This window comes from Danio rerio, chromosome 1 (genome assembly GCF_052040795.2).
Source record: "Danio rerio strain M-AB ecotype USA chromosome 1, GRCz13ab, whole genome shotgun sequence".
Classification (NCBI taxonomy): Eukaryota; Metazoa; Chordata; class Actinopteri; order Cypriniformes; family Danionidae; genus Danio; species Danio rerio.
The window spans coordinates 21,544,095-21,570,302 of NC_141021.1; the positions used below are offsets into that span (position 1 = coordinate 21,544,095).

Sequence of the window (26,208 nt, forward strand, 5' to 3'; positions counted from 1 at the left end):
TCAACAGAAGAAAGAAACTAAGTGTGGTTTATTTATAAACTCATTTCGAGGGGATTATGATTGATCACGGCTGGTCCCGCTTCAGCTTCACATATTGCGCCAATCAGATGAGTACTAGCTCACTATAAATAACTAGAGTTTTCCACTTCAGTCATCTTCGTCTTCAAGAATCCCCTTTTCCCACCCCACTCCTCTACTTTCCCTGATAGGGCGGCATGGCAGCCCAGTGGTTAGCACTGTTGCCTCACAGCAGGAACACCACTGGTTCGAGCCCTTACTAGGCCAGTCAGCTTTTCTGTGCAGACTATGCATGTTCTCCCCGTGCTTGTGTGGGTTTTTCCCAGCTTCCTTGCACCTTCCAAAAACATACATTATAAGCAAATTGACTAATCCAAAGTGGCATCACAAGACAAACTCTAGCCAGCTATATCTCTCAGCTATTCCTAACACGTTCACAAGCAGGAGAGTTCTCAAAAACATACTCCCCTCTCGCCCTTTAAATGGAGGATATTCTGAGCTCAGGGCTTTTTCCTGGGACAGCATGCCAAGCATGCTTTATTATCAATCATCAGCGAAGTGTAAACTCTTGAAAATATGTTTTGAACAAGTAAAGGGTGAGTAAACGATGGCAGAACTGTCATTTTTGGGTGAACTGTCCCTTTAAATGTCTCCTTGAAGACTTGTTTAACCAGACTTTCAAAAGTCAGGTGTCAGTAAGATTATTAGTATTATTTAAAGAAATTAGTATTTACATTCAGCAAAATGCACCTTTGTTTGACCTGTGTTGGACCTGTTCCTTTAAAAGGGTAATTAGGTATAGTTGCTACAGTAGTTATTTCTCATAAATAGTAACTTAGTTAGTAACTGAGTTACATAATTATAAAAGTAACTAGTTACAAGAGAAAGTAACTATTGCATTACTTCTAGTTTGCCAAATGACTATAGAATTGTACACTAATCTACATTATTTTAATGTTGTTGTAGGACATTTTGAGATACAACGGCAGCATGTCCTTAACTACAAATCTAGATATTATTGTGTTTAATTCTGTCTAAAAAGTGTTTGCAGTGGAGAAAAATTCAGTTTCATTTGCTTTGACGTCATGGCTTTGTCTCTTTCTCCGAGCTCATGTAAACACCTGCATAGCCACTAGTTTTCTTGCAGCATGAGACATCGTGAGGTGCTTCATTTGCATTTTTTATGGCCAGTAATGGTAATGCAACTAGTAACAGGGAAAACAGTAATTCAGTTGATTACTCGTTACTGAAAAAAGTATCACAATTAGTAACGCCACTTATGTATAACCCCGTTATTCCCATCACTGATCCAAAGTAACAGCAGGTTTTAAAATTGGAAATCTTACATGGTTTTAAATCCTAAATTCAGTCATGGCATTGAATGTTGCAGTGCAAATGAATATTTTCTCAGTGATTTTTTCCAATACTAATGTCTAAACATTCATAAATATTGCATTTGTATGTGATGCAAATACTTTATTTGACAATAGAATGAAAATAATCTTTCTGTTAGATTTATTTGAGTGCATTGACAGATATTGGATATTGTCATAAAGTCACGTTCCAAGACTTTTTCTCTACTGCAAAAACGTCAAAAAGAGCTATTTCTTTTTAAATAGTTAAAATAGCAAAATACAATTATAGGAACTGGATGCCACTGAACTAATATCGAGGTCCTGTCTAATTAAAGGTATTAATTACAAGGACAGTTGAAGTCAGTATTATTAGCCCCTCTTTGATTTTTTTTTCTTTTTTAAATATTTTCCAAATTATGTTTAACAGATTTAGGAAATCTTCACAGTATGTCTGATAATATTTTTTTTTCTTCTGGAAAAAGAAGTTCTGTTTTATTTTGACCAGAATAAAAGCAGTTTTTATTATTTAAACACCATTTTAAGGACAAAATTATTAGCCCCTAGGCAATTTTTTATTTGATAATCTACAGAACAAACCATCCTTATCCAAATAACTTGCCTAATTACCCTATCCTGCCCAGTTAGCTTAATTAACCTAGTTAAGCATTTAAATGTCACTTTAAGCTGTATAGAAGTGTCTTGAAAAGTATCTAGTCAAATATCATTTACTGTCATAATAGCAAAGACAAAAGAAATCAGTTATTAGAAATGAGTTATTAAAACTATTATGTTTATAAATGTGCTGAAAAAATATTCTCTCTGTTAAACAGAAATAACAAACAGGTGGCTAATAATTAAGGTGGGCTAATAATTCTGACGTCAACTGTACATATGTATAATTAATAATAATTACTACAGTAATTATAGGGAACAAGTGCAACTAAGACACCTTAAAGTAAAGTTTTACCCAAACAAGACATATGATGTTTTGCTGAAATAAATATAATATGGCCATCACAGCAAGGGATGTGCCAAGAGACATATGTAAAAGACACCACTGGTGGTTGTAGTCAGATTTTGAAGCCACATGTCATTGGTGCCACAACTGGGCCTGTGAAAGTGATAATCACTGTGTTCTGATGACCATATGCTGCCCGTTCATTTGTTACCTAACCACAAAACAACCTTTGTAAGGTTGTGCATGGAATCCTTTGGTATTTGACCCTAGTAAGCCAAAGGTCAGAGGTCAGTCTTTCACCTATACAACTTGGCATATGCTTAGTGAGTTGTCTATCAGAAAAGGCGTTTGAAAAGATCACAGATTTCCCTGGATACTTCTAATCTCTGTCTTGAACACACCCATATGGTTTGTGTGTATCACGCTGACACACATGCCTATTTGAGAGTGTTTGTCTGAGGTCATTATCGAGCGTGCTCAGACAGAGGTGACCGCAGGGTCTCAAAGATCAGATGACACAATAGTGACAGTTATAAGTCTGACAAAAAGTATTATTTTACCAATAAAACACAAGCGGATGCATACGCATGTGCAGAGTTGTCATCAGTTGACCTCAGTTGCTTAGCCATTTGTCAAGTCTGAATAATTCATTGGGTGTCTCTGCTTTACTAGATGAATTGATCTGAATTATTTAAAAGCTAGAGAGACAGATTGACTCCATGCACTTTGATTTATGTTTGCTATCTTTCTGTTTGCCACAAGCATTTTTTTTATTCATACCCAACTAATGTAGAAAAAGCTGTGCAAATTTAGACGTATCACCTTAACAACAGTTTCAATATTTATTCAGTTTGACTAATGCCACTTTCTTGTCTGCATCAAGGCCAATAAGCTTTAATAAGTAAGTCTTCTGGCGTTTTATTTCCTTCCATCGCAAGTTGTTCTCTTATTTCATGAATAAAAGCATTAACCGATTATGCCACACAACATTTCTGTTATTAATTACTCAATCTCATGTTGAAATTAAGATGAAATCTGAGAGTTCTCTCATTTTTTGCTCTCTTTGGAGGACGAGAAAGCTCTCAGATTACATTTAAAATATTGTAATTTGTGTTCTGTAGATGAATGAAGGTCTCAAGGAATTGGAACGACATGAGTAATAATAATAGAATTTTCATTTTTGGGTGAACTAACCCTTTAATGCTTTACAAATAAAACTTTAAAAAATCTGTAAGATGCTAAGTTTCACACTATAATTCAAAAGTTTGGAGTCATTCAGGTTTTCGAAAGAAAGAAATTAAATAAGGATGTATCACATTGATGAACGGTATTTACAATACATGAACGATTTGTGTTCAGTATAAACTGTTACTTTTTACTTTCTATTCATTAAGCAGTGTGTCATGATGTCATGGTTTCTACAAAAAAAATATTAGTTTCAACACTGATAAATAATGTTTATAAAGCATTAAGTTAGTATGTTAGGATTTTATTTCTGCAGGATTGTGTGATATTGATAAAAAGTAGCATTGGTGAGAATGCCTTGGTCAATTTAAAAACTGTACATACAATAACTTAATTGTGTGTAATTATCAGTGGTGGAAAAGAGTACTGAAAAATCCTATTCAAGTAAAGGTACCATTGCTTGGGCAAACATATATAGTGCAAGTAGAGTAAAAGTATCTGTTTTAAATTTTACTCAAAGTATGAGTGAAAAGTAGCCCTTTTAAAATGGCTACTCAAGAGTAGTGAGTAGTGAGTATTATGCTAGGAATGGATATTGCGTTTACATGTAATTTGTGTGTGTGTGTGTGTGTGTGTGTGTGCGCGCGTGTGTGTAAACTTATCATTCTGTAGTGCAGTTAGTGACTGTTTAAGGCCATTTCAGTCATCATACAGCAAACATTTGTCATTCTATCAGTGACATTCAGCCTAAACAGTCTCTGGATCATTGCAAGTATCTTCTTGGTCGCTTTTAATGCTTCCAATTAGTTTGCTGCATGTCTTAAGGGTGTTCAGTATAATTCCAAAACGACGATGAGGAATTAAGTTTAGGCTGGATATTTATATTAAATTTGGCATGATCCGATTGGCTAGTTTGTGATTACTGTAATTATCCGAATATTACTGTGATTAACTGTAATAAAGTAACTGTAATTGCTCAGTTGACATCTTCGTCAGACAGCTCCTTTTTATTACTATCATGAGTAAGAAAGTGCAGAAATTATTTCCAGGACTGTATACAGTATGGTATATACAGTATGGTATGTACTGCTTTGGTGTACTAAAAAAACAAGATGAAGTTCACAGAAATGGTACCTCACATGTTTCTTTGCATCTTTTTCAATTCCATGCAGGGTCATGACTGCATAACTGAATAGATTAAAGTAAAGGAAACTATTGCAACACAATTTGGGAAAAAAACTTACATTTCAGTTTTTTGATTTTCTGCAATATGTACTGAGATAAAAACTATTTCACTTGATGACTTAAATTGCTCTATTACGAAAGAATTCATATTCTTTTAGGGGCTGGGGTGATTTTGTAAACAAAGCATAAGCATAAGCATAAAACAAATTACAAGCACAGATAAATACAACAGATTTTTCAGTGAAGTCTAACACTTTTGAAATAGAAACTGAATAATCAAATACAAAATAACCCTGCATAGACTCTTCGCTGTATTATTGAAGTATGAGTTTGATAAAGCTACAAATCTTAGTTGTGTCTTGCACCTGAATGCTTTAAATGCAGTACACAACACAGTTTAAACACAGTAAAATACCTTAATCGTATCTTTTGTGCTAAAAAGTAATTAGGATATAAAGAGTTTAAATGCAAAACCTCTAAATGCCGTTTGATAATTTCTTCTAAAATTAGCAATTTTCTTAGACTCTTGTGTGTAGGCTCAGAAATATTTCCTTTATAGTAATGAATAACTTCTTTTCATTGCCTTTAAAGTGAAATACTTGAACATAACAAAGGAGGCTGAGAAAAATGCTAATTTTTGGAGAAAACGTCTGATGGCATTTAGAAGTTTTTGCATCTGAACTCCTCATATTAAGTAAAGATCATCTTCCATTAAGACCTTTTTATAATTTTTTTTCCTGTAAATATCATATGTAATTTTGGATTAGTAATCCTTTGCTAAGAAGTCTGTAAACTTTACACCTGGTAAAGGATTTTCTTATTGTGTTGAATTTTTTAAATCATCAGATTATAGATTTTCAAATAGCTGTGTCTGAGCCATTGTCCTATCCTAACAAACCGCTTTCGTTAATTTATTCTGCTTTCATGGTGTTTAAACCTCAAATTCAAAAAACTAACCCTTACAGCTGGTTTCATGGTTACCTATGTTGTGCAGCTTTGGAAAGAACTGTCACAAAAATGACAATACTGTTCGTCTCTCTCTCTCTTGTTGTCTCAGCTATAGAGCACATGCACGCATGAGTCCTCTGTCACGTCTGGTGGTGTCTGTAGTTCACTGGCAGACTGTGGGCTGTGAAGGACAGGAAGATGACTTACTGCAATGCAATCGCACCGTCTGGAACGGGGGAGAGTGTGAGAATCGCCAGGCGGCTGCTGTTTCTTGCATGCCGGTGGAGAGTATGTATACTTTAACATTTACATACATTTAAACACAATCACAATCCCTAATAAAAAAGAGAAAATAACCTGTGTGTTTGTTTAGCTTCAGTGTTTGTCCCAGTGCGGCTATCTGGTGGTCCATCGGCATATGAGGGCAGAGTAGAGGTGTATCATGCAGGACAGTGGGGCACAGTTTGTGATGACCAATGGGATGATAACGACGCTGAGGTGGTCTGCAGGCAGCTGGGGTTAGGGTAAGACATTTACAGACAAACACACATATTTTTATAGTTGAACATGATATTAAACTGGGTGGCATGGTGGCTCAGTGGTTAGCACTGTCGCATCACAGCAAGAAGGTCGCTGGTTGGAGTCCTGGCTGGACCAGTTGGCATTTCTGTGTGGAGTTCTGTGCATATTCTCCCCGTGTTTACATGGGCTTCCTCCAGGTGCTCCAGTTTCCCCCACAGTCCAAAGACGTGCTATAAATACTCATAATTGAATAAACTAACTTAGCCGTATAGTGTATGTGTGTGAATGTGAGAGTGTATGGGTGTTTTACAGTATTGGGTTGCAGCTGGAAGGGCATCAACTGCGTAAAACATATGCTGTATATGTTGGCTGTTCATTTCACTGTGGCGACCCCTGAGAAATAAAAAGACTAAGCGTAAGGAAAATTAATAGATGAATAATAGTAAACATATGTATTTTTTTTTTTACATTTTTAAACAAATGAACTTAAATATTGTCATATTAATGAGTAGAATTTTTTAAATGCTTTGTTCATTGGTCATTGATGAAAAGAGGTCTTTTAGCATAAAAAACAATGTGTAGTACCACCTCTTAATGTGCTTTGTTTATACATTTATTTTAATCTATGTCTATCATATATATTTTACAGTGATTAAAAGTTGACACCAGAGTCATGTCTAGAATAGCAGAGCTTTATGTCTTTTAACAATCCTGGTTGACTCCATGGTTATATACCAAAAAGATCTGGTAAGGAATATTTAGAACAAGAATCATTTTATGATATATTAAAATACTTTGTTGGTGTATTCCACAAGTCGCCAATGGTCAGTCGTGGGATCGAACTGGCAACCGTCCACATGGGAGTCGGTTGCTCTACCAAGGAGGCTAAAGACCATGGCCTCTAGCGTCTGTCACTAGAGCACCTGTAGAGGTCAGAGGAGTGAGGTTTACTTGCACAACACTTACCTAGCTGGCCTCCGTTACACTCACCCCCTAAACCTCACTCCCATTCGAGACACGGCACCAATGTAACCTCGCTGGTCCAACACCACTCAACCCACTCCGAGCTGGGATTGAACCGGCAACCGTCCGCATGGGAGTCAGTTGCTTTATCAAGGAGGAGTGAGGTTTACTTGCACTGCACTTCCTTAGCTGGCCTCCGTTACATATGCATATATTCACTAATGGTCAAGAGGATTTGAAGTACCCGGATGAGCCTGTGTTATTCAGTGGTTTTTATCTGGGAAAAACATAGTTTAGTGGTGATTGACCAATCAGAATCAAGTATTCCAGTGAGCCATGTAATAAGAAACACTAATTACCTTTGACTTGTATTTAATATATTTTCATGTATAAAAAAAACTACTATGATCAAACGCTAGTTATAATGTGGGTACAGAAAGGGATGTTTTGACTCTGACCCTGATACTTTTTATTTTTCTTTAATTTTTTTATTCAAATTGGTGATAAGATTAGATCTGTTTAGGTAAGAAAATAGTAAATAATTGATTGACGTAAATATCTTGGATATCTACATCAGTTGCCATAGTAATGACAATAAGACATAAAACAGGACAAAACAATGAAATAGAGTTTTATCTTGCCATGGTACTGACATCATGTGATGATGCACAACATTCATGCATATGCTTGCTTGTCTTTCCATACATAGTGAATGCAACTTGTGAGAATAAATGAATGAATGAATGAATGAATTCAGACATGGTTGTAGACACTACTGCGCTTTGTGTGTGGCATTACATTCCTGTTGTGTCCCATATGATGAAAAATATCTTGAAATCTGATGTGACTGAATGCACTGAATTGATTTCAAACAACTGATGGATTAATTTGAATTGCATTTTTTTTAATCAAATTAGTTACATATTGTTAATTTAAAAATAATTTTTTAATTAATAGTTTAATTCTAGACAAATATGTAATGAATAATAATTAAATTAGGAACAATTAAATCTAAAAACAATACAAAAATATAAATAAATTAATTCATCAATGATTAATTAGGAGTTCTAGATTTAATTTAGAGTAATTTAATGTAAAAACAAATTTAATATTCAAATTATTTGTTGTTTTCAATTATTTTGTTATTATATATTCATCTTTTATTAATTAACAGCAATTCAAAAGCAAACCAGTCATATGCCAAAGAAATCTGCCTGCCTAAACAAACCCATGGAGGCTTGACCTTGTTTCTTGGGAACAAACTGTCTATTTAGAGGAACACGGGGGCGTTTTTATAACTGAAATGTGTGAAAATAAAAGAAAGAAAGAGAGGAGGTAGGAGTGATAAACAGAGATAGAGAAAGAGAGGAGAAGAGTGTCTTCCCCGCATAAAAATGTGAAATATTTTCTTGGGAGGTTCCTGACACACAAAGCCAAAGTGTTCTCAGCAAGAAAAGTGAGTGTGTTCCAGACAGACAGAAAAGGGAGATAATGAGAGGATGAGAGCCAGAGGAAGACAGATCGAGAGGGCAAAGAGGCGTAAAGGGTGATTTAGAGGGAGGAGAGGAATTAGAGAGGAACGGAAAGAGGGGATGGAAAGATCTAGATGTGAATCAGGTTGATTGTTTCAAGATTTTCGGCTGTTATATGCTGACCGGTTTAACAAATGGTACCCAAAAGTGAGCTCTGTAGGTGCGTGTAAGTTTGTTTAATAATCGCTCATGTGAAGGGCTCTCCAATGAGCGGAAAAGCTCTTGTAGAATAAAACGCGTGGGTTCGTGCACATGTCAGAGACCGCAGTTCCACCTCATTTGCTTCTCAACCTTCACTGATTATTGACTGCTGAAGGTTTTGCTTGATTGCCTGTTAATCACAGAAAGAATATAAAAAAGTGTATATAATCTCACAGCTGACTCTTAATTCAGCCCACTGGGATACTTTTAACAACTTATAACACAGTCTGTTTTTCTTTTTTTTCTGTTATGCAGTCCCATTTCCCCAACCAACCAATGTGAAGGTTTCCACATGAAGAAGTGGTTCCATGCTAACATTAACTTGAGAAATGTCAAATGCTGTAATATGCATCAATTTTAGTGAGGAAAAAATTATAGCACATATAGTTCTGCCTACATGTTTAATTATTATTATTATTATTATTATTATCATTATTATTATTATTATTATTAGCCATGTAAATGTATGATAAGCAGAAAAATGCTTGGTTAAATAATCAAAATGTTTTAGGAAAAACATGACAAAAAAAAACAATTAAAAATCTTTAGCAAGCTTTAAAAATGATGTCTCATGAAATTAACTATAAATTTACTATAAAAAATACTTAATGTGGTATTTCATTTTGTTCTCAAACCTGCACTGCTGTAGGTAATTTGGCACATTTTTGAAATATGATCTAGCATATGAAATATGTGTACTAAAATATAGCCCCTTCCAGAAGACAGAATGCATTGTGCCCATTCATCAAATGTGCGATTTGTGCAGCTTGATTGGTCAAACATTATTTTCATACTATTGCAACAATCATAGGTCAGATCCCAGGATTTTCTAATTTATCTGTCAAGAGCAGGGGTGCCCAAACTTTTTCTTATGAAGGGCCAAAAACCAAAAGAGCTGGACCAAAGGTAAATATACCAGAGTATTACATTAAAGCTGCTATGGTAATTTCCTAATTTATTAATATTGAAAAATAAATAAAAAAAATACTTCAATTATGTACATTTTATCATGAACTTCTTACAATAAAAACATAAACACATTTTTAACACAATTGTGTTCAATGCTGAGTCATGCTGCACCAACCTTTGCCTTGATTTGCATTTTTTTGAATTGCAAGTGACAGTATTTGGATTTTTAAAGTCCTTAATCAATGTCAATGTTAATTTTATCTATATAGCACTATTATACACAACCAAAGGTTGACCAATGTGCTGAACAATACAAATTACAAAGAACAAGTATAAAATTAGGGCTAAAACAAACAAATCTAACTGATAGTTATTAGAGCTAAAAACAAACAATTCTCACTGATAAAATGCCAAATCAAAAAGGTAAGTTTTCAACCTAGATTAAAAACAGACAGAGATGATATAGACTTAATACAGAGGGGCAGAGCATTCCACAAAGTAGGACTAGCGACTGCGAAAGCCCGGTCACCCAAGCATTTCAGCCTCGACTTTGGAATGTATAATAGTCTCATGTTAGATGACCGAAGAGACCGACCAGGCTGATGTTCAGTCAACAGGTCTGTCAGGTAGGAAGTAGCTAGGCCATTTAGAGATTTAAAAACCAGGAGAAGAATTTTAAAAGTGACACGATAGTGCACAGGCAACCAGTGCAGAGAGCGCAAAACTGGTGTAATGTGGTCATATTTTTTAGTGCCGGTTAAACGCCTTGCAGCAGAATTTTGAAATAGCTGTACGTGGGATAGAGTTGTCTGACTGATCCCAAAATATAGCGCATTACAGTAGTCTAATCTTAAAGAAATAAAAGCATGAATATTTTTTTCTATATTTTTCTAGATAAAATAGGTTTGACTGTTTTTAAAAGTCAAAGCTGAAAAAAGCCATCAGCAAATATAACACTCAGATTTTTTTCACAAGGCATCATGGAATCATGCACAACATTTAATTGAAACATTTAATTTCATTTGCCTTTTAACTTCATTTGACTTTTAATTTCATTTGACTTTTTTTGTTGCTCAACAATCAAACAAGCAAGCAAACAAACAAAAGTTTATGGTAAATTAGAAATGATAATCTCTGTTGAAGACATTTGCCCCAACCTTAATTCTAAATTTCTTCTCAGATGGGATGACGGGCCAAATCAAAGCCATCTTTCACCATGCGATCAATCACCATGCGCCAACTTTGACCTGCGGGCCTTCCTTTGGGCATCTCTGGTCAAGAATTTAAATGTAAATACTGGAAATAAGGAAAATAATGGGTGCATTCATTTAGTGGGATTCATTTCATGAAAGCTTGCATCATGACAATGCCATTTGTCATTGTTATGCCCACTAGAGGGCACATAACTTTAAAATGTAACTGTGTTTTCAGAAAACAAAAGGACTGTTTTAACTGCTGTCACTCGGCCAAATAATGACAGTGAAAGTTTTTGTTCAAATGTAAATAAAAGCTGAGAAATATTTTTTTCACAATGATGCCTCTTGTACATCGTCTTATCTTTTGGGAGATGTCTGTGTCATTTCCGGTCAAAAAAGAATTAGCTGTTTGAATAAAAGTAATATTAGTAATATATCATATTTTTTTATGTTGATTTACGATATGCTACAAATTAGGGATGACAAAATATTATTACAGTTTTTTCAGTTATTTGGTACATTTCTCAAATAAGAATTGAAATTTGCAAAACAGTAAGTGCATTGCTCAAAACAGCGCGTACAAATAACAAAACAGCATGGGTTACCTGCAAAAGCCAGTCTCTTGCTCAAAATCCTTAGTAACTAAATTTCTGTGTCAATGAATGTGTCAGTGTCATCAGAATGACAAATCCTGAGGTCATTGTGTACTGATAAGACAGTCAAATTACTTAGTCATGTTTTTAATATAACAGTGTATTCTGGAGGAATGTTCTGATGTAAACTATGGCTATTTCATTTTTTATTTTTTTGCAATTTGTACTGTAATTTTTGTTGACAGAACTTGTTATTGTGATACAGAAAGGTAAAAACAGCACTGCATAGCAGAAAGGAAAAAAACAAAACAAAAGTACAAATGTGAACATATCTCCTTTAAGATGTTTTTGTTAGAAAAAGTCAAGATTCTTCTGGGAGAATGTCACCAAATGAAGACAGTTTTAAAAAAGAAGTCTAATGAAAATGTATAGAAAAAAATGCATTATGACTTATTACAGTTTTTTTTGTTTGCTTTGATGCAGCCATCAACTGAAACTCCACATTTTCAAACAGTTAACACACAGGCCTAAACAGCGACACTCATGGTCAAAATTAAACATTTTGCTTGCAAAATGCACATATCACGTCAAAACATTTAAAATATGCAACAAAAGCTAGTTTTACCTTTAAACAAAACAACTTGCAAACAAGTATATGAGCTCTTTCAATTAGAAAAGCAGAATTTCAATTCTAACACAGAACAACACAGACCTTCCACCATTTTTAATGTTTGCAGACTGATTGCTAAGTGAAGATTTGTGTGAAGGAGTGTCAAACCGGTGCTTCAGTGAATTCATACTGATCTTGGTAGTTTCTAATGGTTAGGAAAAGATGGTTTCTGTGTGGTTATTGTAGCTAAAACAACGAGTTTGGACTGCTTGAATGACATCCATGTTAACTGTTTTGAAAAATGATGGGGAAAATGTGTCAACCCTATGAGAAAAGGTTTACACATTTGCAAGACCAGTCTTTTGCTCTGCTGGGATAGTGATAATAAAAATGAAGTGGAACCTAGTTTCTTAAACCAGGCCAAAGCAAACAAGAAAAACTGTATTATGACAACTTGTTCAGTCATTTTGCAGGTAAAGACTTACAGTTTTTCTTGATTGCTTTGATGCAACCATCAACTAAAACTCCACATTTTCAAAACATTTAACACACAGGCCTAAACAGCGGCACTCAAAATACAACAAAACACAAAATACAGCACTCACTGTGAATCTGTGCACCATTGCTCGCCATTGTAGCCTATTGCTAGTGACATTTTTTTTTGTCTTTCTATTTGGGCTGTCAAATTTGCCTTTTTGCAAAGAATTTGATGCAGAATAAGAAATGCTTTGATTAAACTTATATTGAATTCATGGCATTTTTCAAACTGTGGCTGAAAACTGAAATACTGTAAAAAAACAGACAAAAGTAATAAAATACTGTAAATATTAGAGAAAACACATGTAAACCAATATACAGTCAAATCTGAGTATAGGACATAGCCACTGACATCCTCCATCCATGCTGGCAAAGAACAACACAGACCTTCCACCGTTTTTAATGTTTGCAGACTGATTGCTAAGTGAAGATTTGTGTGAAGGAGTGTCAAACCGGTGCTTCAGTGAATTCATACTGATCTTGGTTGTGTCTAATGGTTAGGAATAGATGGTTTCTGTGTGGTTATTGTAGCTAAAACAATGGAGTTTGGACTGCTTGAATGACATCCGTGTTAACTGTTTTGAAAAATGGTGGGGAAAATGTGTCAACCCAATGAGAAAGGGTTTACACATTTGCAGGACCTGTCTTCTGCTCTGCGGGGAAATTGATCATGAAATTGAAGTGGAACCTAGTTTCTTTAACCAGGTCAAAGCAAACAAGAAAAACTGTATGCCTATAACAATGGATTTAATGTTGTGGGCAGTGAGACTATTCAACAGAGACAAAATATAAGAGACTATTCAACAGAGAGGGAATATAAGAGAATAATGCATAATCATCTGCATGGATGCATGCAAGCATTTGCAACTTGTTCAAAGGAATGAGAAAATGCTTTTCTAATGTGCAAAAGTGATACAACGACTTGAAGACTGAACAGGTAGTTTTGAAAAGTACAATTCTGATCTGAGAAATGGACCAAAGCATCTTAGAAAAAAAAAGCGTAAAACAGCTTGACATTATTTAATGCTTGGATAGGCTATAGCCTGAATTTATTTATTTTCCATGAGTAGAATCTTATTTAGCTCATTTAAAATGATAATATGCAACATTATGCTGGAATCTTCTAGAGGAGCTTAGCAGGAAGTCTTTACAGCTTTTCACACTGACCTGCTGAGAGACAAGCAACTCCCTCTGACTTCATAATGACTAAATAAATGAAGCATAAGACTGTAAATCAGCTGGAAAAATCATCTAGTGGGATGGCAGCTTTAACCTTTAGCTGAATTATTTCATTGTTTTGCATTCTTTGAGGAATATCAGTGATTTGAATTTCATAATGAGCGTGCTGGTGTTTTGTATTATTTTGTGATTTATGTGTACAGTGGCATTGCGAAGGCTTGGGTGGGAGCGTATTTCGGCGCAGGCTCTGGGCGTGTGTTTTTGGATGAGGTGAGCTGCACCGGAAATGAGCTTTCAATAGAGCAGTGTCCAAAAACTGCCTGGGGGGAGCATAACTGTGACCACACAGAGGATGCTGGAGTGTCCTGTGTACCACTTACAGGTATAAACACACTTCTGGCTCATTATATGATTTACAGTTGGAGCACCCTGAATTATTAGCCCCCCTGTTTATTTTTTTCCCCAATTTCTGTTTAATGGAGAGCAGATTTTTTCAATACATTTCTAAACATAATAGTTTTAAAAACTCCTTTCTTTGAAATGACGACAGTAAATAACATACATAATAAAAGACACTTCTATACAGCTTATAGTGACATTTAAAGGCTTAACTAGGTTAATTAGGTTAACTAGGCAGGTCAGGGTAATTAGACAAGTTATTGTATAGCGATGGTTTGTTCTGTAGGCTATCGAAAAAATATAAAGCTTAAAGGGGATAATAATTTTGTCCCTAAAATGGTGTTTAAAAAATCCAAAACTGCTTTTAATCTAGCCGAAATAAAACAAATAAGACTTTCTCCAGAAGAAAAAATTTCAGACATGCTGTGAAAATTTGCTCTGTTAAGCAATATTTGGAAAATATTTAATAAAAGAAAAAAAAATTGAAAGAGAGGCTTATTATTCTGACGGTAACTGTATGTGTAGGTTTAGGAGCAGAGGGAAATTTGTTCAATTAAAAAAATGTCAAATTCCATTCAGTTCTGTTATTGAAAACACTAACAGTGTTTGTTGACGTGCTTTTTGCTGACATGATGCTGTATAGTTTGGAAGAACTAACGCAATGGTAATGTTTTATACTTAAGTGTGCTTAAGTATTATTTGTTTTAATGTACTTAATATTAAGTATATTGTTTTAAGGACTTGAGTAGAAGCCATTTCACAATCAGATTTATTGTCATATAGTATATTGTGATATATTTCTAAATACACCGACAAGCACTTATAGTAAAGTGAAATACATCTAAATGTCAATATTATAACTTTTTAAAAAATATTTTTAATAAGTTTCTTAAGTTAAAAATGATGTGAAAATGGTACACACAAAGAAAAGAAAAATGAAACAAATGTGTACAGTATATATATGGAGAAGTTAATATTTTCTATTCTCAGTCTTTCTGAAACATAGTTTTTTTTTACGTGTGGGTCATTTTTAAAACAATCTGCAGTCAAATATCTTTAAACTAATATTTTATTCTCATGTGATCCAGCATGTTATTGAAAAAAAAACAACAACTGTTCACTTGTTTCTGATGTTGTTCCTGACTGTTAGAACCTGACATGTTAACTCAAAACATATTTTTTCTCTTCAATTTGGTCTGTTTATCAGCAGACATAAGTGCACAGAGAACATCAGAAACTGATTGTGCATTTGTATATGATATTTACTGTCGATAGACCCTGTTCTATTTAGTTTTTAACGCAACACGATCGCATGTGAAGTTCATGTCATGTATAGGCAAGTGACTGAATGGCAGTGTTTAAATGACCTCTGTAGTCCGCTGATGTATACCATGTGTAAACAGATTTCGTTTCTCTTCCTCAGACGGTGCAGTGCGTCTGGTTGGGGGTGTAAAGGGTTATGAAGGGAGACTGGAGGTCCATTACAGAGGACAGTGGGGGACTGTGTGTGATGATGGCTGGACACAGACTAACACACAGGTCGTCTGCAGGCAGCTGGGTTTCAGGTAATGCACAGACAAAAAAAATCTCTTGGATTGCTTTGCTTTTAATACTTCTGAATAAGGTCAGAAACAAACAGTAGGAAAAAAACTTAGTTTAATTCAATTCATGTTTATTTCTAAAGCGCCTTTACAATGTAGATTGTGTCAAAGTAGCTTAACATAAAGGTTCTAGTAAAGTAAAACTGTGTTAGTCCAGTTTTCAGAGTTGAAGCTCAGTTAAGTTCAGTTCAGTGTGGTTTCATTTTTACTGCTGAAAATTCAAACACTGAAGAGCAAATCTATCGATGTGCAGCTCCACAAGTCCCAACCAAGCAAGCCAGTGGCGACAGTGGCGAGGAGCAGACTTGACCAATTGACAAAAGTGAAGGAAAAAAACCTCGAGAGAAGCCAGGCTCAGTTGGGCATGACCATTTCTCCTATGGCCAAACTTCCTGTGCAGACTTTGATAAACTAATTAATAAAACTTAATTAATGAACAATAATATTTGGTATAATCAACTAAATTTTGCTGTTCACTCATTAGATGAGCATCCATTTATGTTACTGGAGTATCAGATCTTTTAAGCTTTTGTTTTGTTTTTGAGCCATTTTCATTAATGAAATTAACTTACCTTTTTACAATGTGGACACAAGAATACACATTTTTCAACAGTTTGAAACTCTAATCTGTAGATTAATTTTCAATAGATCATGTGCTTATTATTGGTTTTGTTAATTGTGTTGTGTTGATACAGGTCAGGGGAGAGTGTATCAGCAGGGCGGTTTGGGATAGCGGCAGGTCCTGTTCTTCTGGATGATGTGCGCTGTACTGGAAAAGAGCCCACGGTCACACACTGCAGCCGGAGGGGTTGGTTTAAACATGACTGCACTCACAGACAGGATGTAGCCATTGTGTGCAGCCCCCAACGCTCCAGACATGGAGTACCCAACAGTAAGAGCTCTGACACAAACACAAACATACACACTTTAACAAAGCCTTATACATTCCCCCCTTAGAGAAACAGAAACAATCCAAACACTGAGGGAAACATTGTGCATCTCACAGCCATAAATATGACAAGAATGACCTATGACCAGATACTGTTTAAAATTTGTGGAAAATGATTCTTTCTTTTGTTTTAACTCTTAAAACATGTTGATTCTGATCTTTACATCTAAACAGTTTTATCCGACTAGGTAAAGATAATATATTTGATATAACTATGACATTAAATAGTTATTATAGGAACAGAGTTGACATTAGACTTACTTGTATTTCGGTATTTGATATTATTATAAGAACTAAAACTAACATTTAAAAGAGTTAATATAACAGCTTTGAGAATGTTATTTAGGTAATTTGATTTCAATTATCATGAAAATGAATGTTTCAGTTTTTAAAATCTTATTTCGATGGGCATCATCATTATATTTATGACATATAACAATGTAATAAACATATTGATGTACAGTATTACCACTGAAAGTCTTAATTAGTTACAGTCACACTAACATACAATGTCAATTCATATATATAATGATGTAAAGGAATTGGCAAATTTGTCAGGTTGAATAATACTTAATATGTTTTTTTTTTACTTGAGAATATAATAAAAATATTTTATTTAACTATACAGAATCTCACTTGCAATATAGGCTCATACTGAAAACATAGCCCTATATACATTTTTGTAGATCGCAAATTATGTAGCCAGAAGTATAAATGGCTGCATTTCGTCTTTAAAATGAAGGCTACGAGGTGGTACGATGCCATTCCTTTTCGCACTAGCAGCTGACTGATAGTCCCTTAACTCCATATGGACGACTTTTCCTCTGTTACAATTTTGTCCAGTGGCTTGCTATGTATGTCGGCAGGCTTGAGGCGCAGAGAGTAGTTTGAAGGGGTTCCAGTCTAGCGAAGAACGGTTCCAGAAAGTGGTTAAGACAAAAATAGAAGCCAAAAAGTAAAATAAACAAGGAAATAACAGGGTGAGAATTAGGTAAAATCTGAAAACATGGTAAAAATTAGGCGAGGGCTTTTCTTTTTCTAGATTGCTTTTGGATTTAAGGAAGTGGGTGAGTGCTGGTCAGTTGGTGATTTTTAAAACACTATTGGTTGGGTTTAGGGAAGTAGGAGGGTGGTTCAGTCGATCGGTCAGTCAGTCAGTCTTTCAGTTAGTCAGTCGACAGCGGCCTCTGGTGCATTTACTTGAGAAGAGCAGGCGTGAATGGCACTCGCGAGACAAATTTAAGATCTCAAAAAGCGTACATAGCGGGCTCTGGTATATGTGCGTAAACAAAAACAACAAAAAATGTACGTCCTGGGACGTATTTGGCACTCTCCAGAAATGTATATAGGGCTACATTTTCAGAATGAGTCTGGGTTGCTCATTGGAAGTAGTAGGTCATCTGGATACTTCTCACCTACTATTTTTCAATTACTGTGAATTCAGACATTCCAATTGGCTCACATGCTGCTTTTCACATATTATATAGTAGGGAAGTATGTGATTTCAGACAGACCACATGTGTTTCAGATACATGAGCTAATATACTTTTCTATGTGGACTTATGAGGAGTTATGATTATCATAATTGGTTGCCGTGGTGATGTCTTCACATCTGTAAACCAGGTGGCAGAATGGATAGTGTATTCACATCTTTTACACAGTCATAAAACCTGAATATCCATCCCTGAGAAGGTCTGTCTGTAAGCTGAATGTTACATTACACACACTACTGCATATATATGTAAGCAAAATCCACACAGAGAGAAATGATCTGACAGATTCTTAGTAGAAAGAATTCTCGGTAAGCTCATTAAGAGCTTTGGTTCAGCAAGATGTATTAACCATCTCAAGACATGCGACAGACCAGTTCTGCTCATGGTCAGAGGGCATGAAGTCAGACGTTTAACAAGTACAGCTGCCATTAAACTTATCATGCCTGACTCCTGCTAAGCTTTATAAAGAGCTGATGATTTTACCTGACCCAGACAGACACACAATTACACACAGTACATATGGAAAAAACTCCTATACATCCAGACGACCATATTCCCTTCATTTTCATGATTTCAGCTCTGAACTAGACTGTTTAAATGAAATTATGTTGAGGCCAAATCCCAGCTTCACTCCTTAGCCCTTCCCCTTACCCCTAGCTCTTGTTTTGCAAGTTCACGTGAAAGGGTAAGGGTGTCCCAATTCTCTTTAGCTTGAAGGCGTAAGGGGAAACACCAGCTATATAGCTTTACACCAGCAGAATACACCAGCTACAGCGGCAGCACAAATTAGTATTTTTTGTCATTAATTTGAATTTTTACAACAAACAAGCTTATGTTTTAATATATTCATAACCACGTTTGTGTTTTACTGTCATGCTTTAAAAAACACGCTAAAATAAAAACCGCTAAATATCTGTAATCCATAATAATAACTCCTGTACAGCAGTCCCACAACATTCTGTCTCTTGATGACACTCGAATACCCATCCTCACCATCGTCTGATCTCATATGAAGCAAGAGATCGCGATGACACATGACGTGTGCAGGTGTTGTAGTGCTGTCCCATTTTGTAGGCGTAAATTTTGAAGCCCTTCTGCTTCACAATCTGTTTCAAGGGCCAAGGAGAAGCGGAAGGAAAAGGGGTAAGAGTACAAAACTAGAATTGGGATTGGGCCTTAAAGGGTCACGAAACACCAAAACACATTTTTTGAGCTGTTGACAGTGGTATATGTGTCCCACACTGCTAAAAACACTATTAGGACACCTATATTTCACTAAAAAGTGTAAATTGGTTGTTTTTGCGTTATTTCAAGCAAATTCGTACTTCCTGTTTGAAACGAATTTTTGAAGCTGCGTCACGGTCATGACATAATAGCGTTGTATTCCAGCGTGCAGACTGGACGTCTGTGCCAGAGTGAGTCTTATTACGTCTTACAGTGTGATGCATTAATGCATGAGTAAGACTTGGTTCAAACCAATCAGCGCGCTCTATTCTGCAACTTCATTAATATTCATTAGTGTCACTGTTTACACCAGAGACGCCACGTTGTGTTGGCAAAACAAGCGTGGAGTGTTGCTTTTATAGTTTGCTGCCATTAAGTTTCGTTTTCATTTTCTCTCTGTGAGAGCTCAGACTCACGTGTGGATTAACAGTGTACGCGACGCGTGACAACAATAATTTACGTGTCCAAGGAGGATTATTGTTTACCTGAGAGCTGTTCTCATCTGCAAACGCTGAAATCCGGATTTGCTTGTAGTATTCTCTTCATAAAGACGCGGCTCTAGTTGCTGGTGATTGTCCTGTCTCTACAGATTTGGTAAGTGAGCGACCAGTGCTCTTTGTTTATTCAGTTTGTTCGTATTGAATTAAGTTAACTATTGCACTGAGTGCAAACTTGTTAGCACCGCATTTTGTGACCGGAATAACACACGCGGCTTTCTGACGCTACTTGCCGAGTGCATCTAAGTTTCCGGGAATTGCGGAGCTTTTTTTTCTCTCATTCGCCGTGCGGTATCAAACATTGCATGAAAAATACACGCTTAGGGCAGATCCTCGAATCAAATATCGCGTTTGTCGCGAGGGGCATGAATGAATTCCCTGAATGAAAGAGCCAAACTGCAGTTAAAGTCCAACATTTAATAATCTGGCAAATAATTCAACTACAGATGTCCATGTAGGTTAAACACAATGACTGTAAAAAATACACCATCACTTTCTCGTGTGAGTATTTTGACTGAAACTCGCGCGTGCCCAAATAGACACTCCCACACCATCCCACTTTAGTTCCTCCGACACTCCCCCCTAAACAGAGCTGGACACGCCCGCTTTTCTGACTTTTTCCGAAGTAGAGGTGTGGAAACACCCTGCTGAAACGAGGGGGTTTCATGGCCCTTTAACATAATATAAATATAAGCAATTAAAATGAAACAATGCCATTTAGTAAAAACATTTAAAAAATATAATACTGTAATACTGTAATAATAATATAAATGTATACATTTTGTAAGTAAATTCATGAAATTTAGAAAATATTAATACAGTGCATAATGTAAAAGTAATAGATATTTTAGTTTTATATTTTTTGTTTTAGGGTCCTATCATACACCAGTTCAATAAGGCGCAAAACGTGTTTGGAGCGATTTGTTGCTATTTTCAGATCAGCGAAACCCTAATTTTCACATTTTGCGCCACATTGTTTAAAGGGGTGGTCCACTACGATATCATATTTTAAACTTTAGCTAATGTGTAATGTAGTTGTGTGAACATAAACAACATCTCTGAATGTAAAAAGCTCAAAGTTCAATGCAAAGGGAGACCTTGGTTATACAGAGTTAGCTTAGCAAAGCCTACAATGAACGAATTTTGGGGACTACAAAATATACCGGCCCTTGTGAGATCACAAAGGTTCTTTTACTGCGCACATACACTGCGCAGCTAAGGGCCATGGCCAGAGGCGATGTAACATTATAGCAGAGATAGAGGTAAAATGGGTCCAAACACTGCTGTTTCCACAGAGCTTCGTCTGTTTCTGTATTTGGGCTTCTAAAGGACACGACACAAAGACAGAAGTGCTTACAGTTTAATATTAATTATGTTCCAGAGAATTATAAAATACATAGGAAGCATGATTTGACAAAACATGTCAAATCTTTCCCAGTTCAGTGCTGGATTTGGTTAAAATCTCCTCAAAGCAGAAGCTGTGAACTACAACCTGTAAGTGTTTTTATTTGTTAAATTTGATCATGACATGTACAGTGTCTAGCGTTAACGGTATGCTTTAGCAAAGATGTAAACAACAGGACACGCTGTTTTGCAACGCAAACGATTTAGCTACAAATTCATATTTATCAGTCAAACTGCTGTAAACACACACACACATTTCACCAGCACATGCATCATCTCTCTATGTGTGTGCGCGACTGGATTGATTCTCTTTAGGCAGTTGTTCCATGCATTTTACATTTTACTCAGATAATGAAGTCGCAAAAGATATGTGAATGATTCATATTACTTAGACCTGCATATTCCGGAAATATATGAAAGACGTCGTGTAACGTCGCGTCGAGTTAAAAAAAAAATACAGGAGAGCTCACCTAACCTATCAAGGCCAAACAGGTCACATTCCATATCTTGTGCTTTATTCTTCTATCACGATATATTACAGAAAATAACTTAATCCAAGCATCAGAGAAAAAGAAAAATAAATTCCTGCGTATATGCGCTTGTTACAGAAAGTTTACACATTCACACACACACATAGACACACACTGGGGATCTCTCTTAAAGGGCCATGACACCCCCCACTTTCGGTTAAAGTCTACTTCAGAATTTTTTCAAAAGATGCATGATTAATGGGCGTGGAGCTCCGCGAGCATCGGGCAGGAGTGGGCGTGGCCAGCAGGGTAGAAGGGGAGCGAACGAAGCTAGCTCACAAAATGAGACAAACCGTGAGGAGACGCATGAGTTTATAGTTTACAAAGTTAAAATGCAAAGAAATGAACAGTGATTTAATGCCCAGCTACATTTGTTATTCGTAATTTCATATACACATAACCACAATTTATATCATTATAAAGTAAGTGTGTTCATGTAAACCCTATAAATGAGGACTTCTCCCTCAATCCCCGTATCCAGCAGACTCAGTGCAGCAGGTCTCCTGACCTGTCTATTTTAACCGTTAGCCCTGCTGGTAATCTGGAGGATTTAGGCAAACACAGCAGCACGGCGATGTGTCTGAATGTGAATGAACTCCTGATGAAAGACAGCGTCCGCCATTCTCTAATTCTCGTGCTGCTCTCCCGACAAAAATGCTAGCAGCACACACACACAGCTTTGCTGTATGATCGGCCCTGACAAGATCGCGGGGAAAAACATGCAACAAACCGCGTGGATCATGGAAACAAACGCATATGAGCCTTCATGAACGGCTAAATACTGTGTGCCCGTGCTGTGGGTCCGTGACGTGTCTCACAGCTCGGGCTTGACTCTGGTAGGTCTGGCAGGTCTCATGAATAATTAAGCAGCCGGCTCTTCTCATAGGATAAGAAAACTCCGCTTTGAATAATAATGAGAAACCGACGCGTCATACGTCGCCGATTTTGATCCCGCCCCAAAAATCATTTTAAACCCGGAAGCTGAAATTAGCTGACAAAAACTTAAAATTATCCAGTTTTCCCCACAATTAAAGCTGACAGGTGCTAACATCGTCTTAACTGATGCTCAACACACACAAATCTGTTAATATAAAAAAAAAGTTCTCCAGGGTGTCCTGAACCTTTAAAGGAGCCGCACCCCATTTTCACACGGTACAGACACATGTCAGATTTTATTTTAGAGCAGGCAGGAGGTTTTGTTTTCAGGAGGACTGTTTACACAGCAGAAAAGCTTGTGCTTGTACGGGCGTGACGTGGAGCCGATCCATGAATTGCAGCACATTATGATGATGACCAATCAGAGTCACTTGAGGGCGGGCCTTTCAGAGGAACTAGGAAATATATCAGTCGTTTTCATGTTAGCAGAGTAGCTGTAAATAATCAAAGTGAAATATATGAAAAAATACCATGATTTCCTTCAAGTGAAACATGAGCACACATTGCTTTGCATCTTATAAACACAACCAAGTCTTAAAATTACATTCTGCTACACCCCTAAAAAGATCTAAAAAGGAGGTGTGTTAAGCCACATTGTTGCCATGTTGCTATATTGAGGAACTGAAATAGACCACACCTTTGACCAACTAAAACTTTAGCTGCGTACCAAATTGCATACTTGTGCACTGTTCTTAGCCATTTTTTAGTATAAATAATGTAAGTAGTGGGGTAATACTGAAACCTCTAAAAATATGAAGTTCACTTTAATTACCCGGATGATGCACAAATGTGTAATGATGGACACTTCACGCACTCATGTAGCAGAAGGGGCAGAGCTTTCGGGATAACTTTATTTATTTTGGAGGGTGAAAGCAAAATTCTCCTACGAGAGTGATTATAGCGCCACCCGATGGTGAATGCGGTTACACTCATGGCAGGTATTATTTGATAGTTTGCTCATTTATTTCACTGATTTGGCAACCGTCAAACGTCATCAGGAAAACGGTTTGAATTTTCGCTTACTAAAAAACATTTGTGCTCCATTTGGGATGACACTACATACATATAGTCTGCTGTTAAGTGTGTAAGTGCATAAGTACATAGTGCATGAGTGCATGAGTGCATAGTGTATAGTGTGCCATTTGAGAAGCAGCTCTGGTCTAAATCTAGCGCAGAGCTTGTTAGTTATGCGCCTATGCAGATCCAAAACACGTACACATTGGATGTACAGCAATACACAAATATCTTTACATATGAAAAAAAACTTAAAACGTGTGTTTGGATGTAACCCATTTTTTAGACCACACTTATTATTGTTATTATTGTTCATTTATATGCTTGTTGGAAGTTAGAGTTGAAATTAGAAATAGTTTTGAAACAAATCTTTACGCTTAACAGACTAAGCTAAATATGTGGGCTAATAGATGTGTTCAGTGGAGTGCGTACAACACAGTTTTCCAACACGTTTTGCACAAAAATAAAGCAGTAAAGTAAAGAGAAAAAGTAAAGAAAAGAGAAAGTAAAGAGGCATGGTATGGTACAACTGACTCTTAAAAAGTATCAGAGGTAAGGCTTAGATTGGTTTAATGCATGTTATGGTCAAAATGCACCCATAACTCATTAAGAGAATAAGCACAAGCCTGTTAGTCCATGCGCCAGGGCGCAAAACGTATTTTTCTGTCCTTAAAATAGCAAACGTTTTGCAAGTAGATCGTTAAACTAGAGCCCTTAGTTTTTAATTTTCACAAAATAATAAACTGACAGATATATAGGGATGCAAGTCTAAAACTTTTCTACTTTAATATCAGTTAATTTAACGTTCAAACTAACTGAATTCTTATTTTATAGTGGGGTCCTCCATTCATGTGTTTCACTGAATGAAATGTCCTGAAATAACATTACCCTCACATTTTTCTGCTGCTTTTCTCTTCCTCGCTTTGTTTTCTTCTATTTCCCCTCTATCCCAGAACTCTTTTGTAAAATTCAGCAGACAGAGAAAGAGAATGAATGTGTGTGTAATAGATCCAAATGGGCAGATGGCCAGTCAGAGTGTGAATAACAGAATGAGTGACAACACTGGAACTGGGAAACGGTGAGGAGTGTGTCACTTCTACAATCACACGCACACACACTAGAAACTATCATTTGTGTTAATGCCCTGCTGAGGTCTCTTTCCTGGACCTTCTGGCAGATTTAACTTTATTGACTTTGGACAGAGCAGTCAATGTTTTCAAGAGACTCGCTACAGATGAGATTTCCCTGTTTAATTCATTTTACTCACTGGGAATCAAATGAGTGTGGTTTTCTGTGTGTATAAATGAAAGGCTAAAGTAGTTCTTAGTATTCTCATCAAGCACCCATTTCAACATTATACAGAGATTGCAGTTAAATAGGATTTGTCAGATAATCAAGGTAATTACAAATACAGTGTTAATTTTGACGGCAAATTTTGTTGTAGTTTTAGTCTTAGTCATTTGACTAAAATTCCATTTTAGTTTTAGTCTTCTGAATCATTTTAGTTTTAGTCTAGTTTTAGTCGACTAAATCTATTCTATATTTAGTTGACTAAAACATATTTGTTTTATTTTAAGAGTAATTTAATTAAATATTGTGTACATTTATTTATACAAATTTTTCTAACTTTAAATTGAATAAAACAGTCTAATTAAAATATGGAATAAAGCTTTTCCAAAAAAGACCAAACATTAGGTATGCATTGTTTATTTAGATCATAAGTAATATGTAAAATTATGTGTCGGCAAGAATAGTAAACTACTGAAAATATAAGACTTTGCAATTATTTAGCAAACCCTTAAACGACTTGTCTATTAACCAGTCTGTTGAACAGTTTCATACAATTACAAGCAGGTGCCAGATTAACACCAAAACCGGGAGGAACTGAAAATGTTCTTTAAATATTTTTACTGCTCATTTTTAAATACCTCATTTAAGAGTTTTACACTGTACTATAATATAGAATATATGTAACACTCTTATAACTTAAATACATAAATGGTTTTACTAATTTTAGGATAACTCTAAATCAGACGAAGGAGACCTCAATTTAGGAAATTTAGGACACACATGCATACATTTGCATTAAACACTGATTTAACAGTTTACATGTGTCTGTAGCTGTATTACAAATGCACACTGAAAATTTCACTATATACATGCTAAACTAACAAAACATACAGATAAACAGACCTTATGCCTCTTTGGAGTGACACTGAATAAATTTAGAGAATATATGTACTGAGTATATACACTCACGGGCCACTTTA

At 35.9% G+C, this 26,208-nt stretch overlaps 1 protein-coding gene and 1 long non-coding RNA gene across 3 annotated transcripts in view; one reads left to right on the plus strand and one right to left on the minus strand.

Moving 5' to 3' along the window:
- The window catches only part of prss12 (serine protease 12), a 70,893-nt gene that overhangs the window by 4,014 nt on the left and 40,671 nt on the right, over positions 1 to 26,208 (plus strand). For both annotated transcript variants that reach the window (XR_015476534.1, XM_087237106.1), the window contains exons 3-7: positions 5,759 to 5,937; positions 6,023 to 6,173; positions 14,095 to 14,273; positions 15,714 to 15,855; positions 16,587 to 16,783. Coding sequence is in view for 1 of the 2 variants with exons in the window: in XM_087237106.1 (XP_087093232.1) it covers positions 5,759 to 5,937; positions 6,023 to 6,173; positions 14,095 to 14,273; positions 15,714 to 15,855; positions 16,587 to 16,783 (848 nt within the window). In the remaining variant the exon portion in view is untranslated. The remainder of the gene's footprint in view (positions 1 to 5,758; positions 5,938 to 6,022; positions 6,174 to 14,094; positions 14,274 to 15,713; positions 15,856 to 16,586; positions 16,784 to 26,208) is intronic.
- LOC147846798 (uncharacterized) lies at positions 16,587 to 26,107 on the minus strand. The gene is made up of 3 exons (XR_015476542.1): positions 23,110 to 26,107; positions 20,725 to 22,114; positions 16,587 to 19,508 (listed from the first exon to the last, which is right to left on the minus strand). It is a non-coding gene; the product is annotated as an uncharacterized LOC147846798 (long non-coding RNA).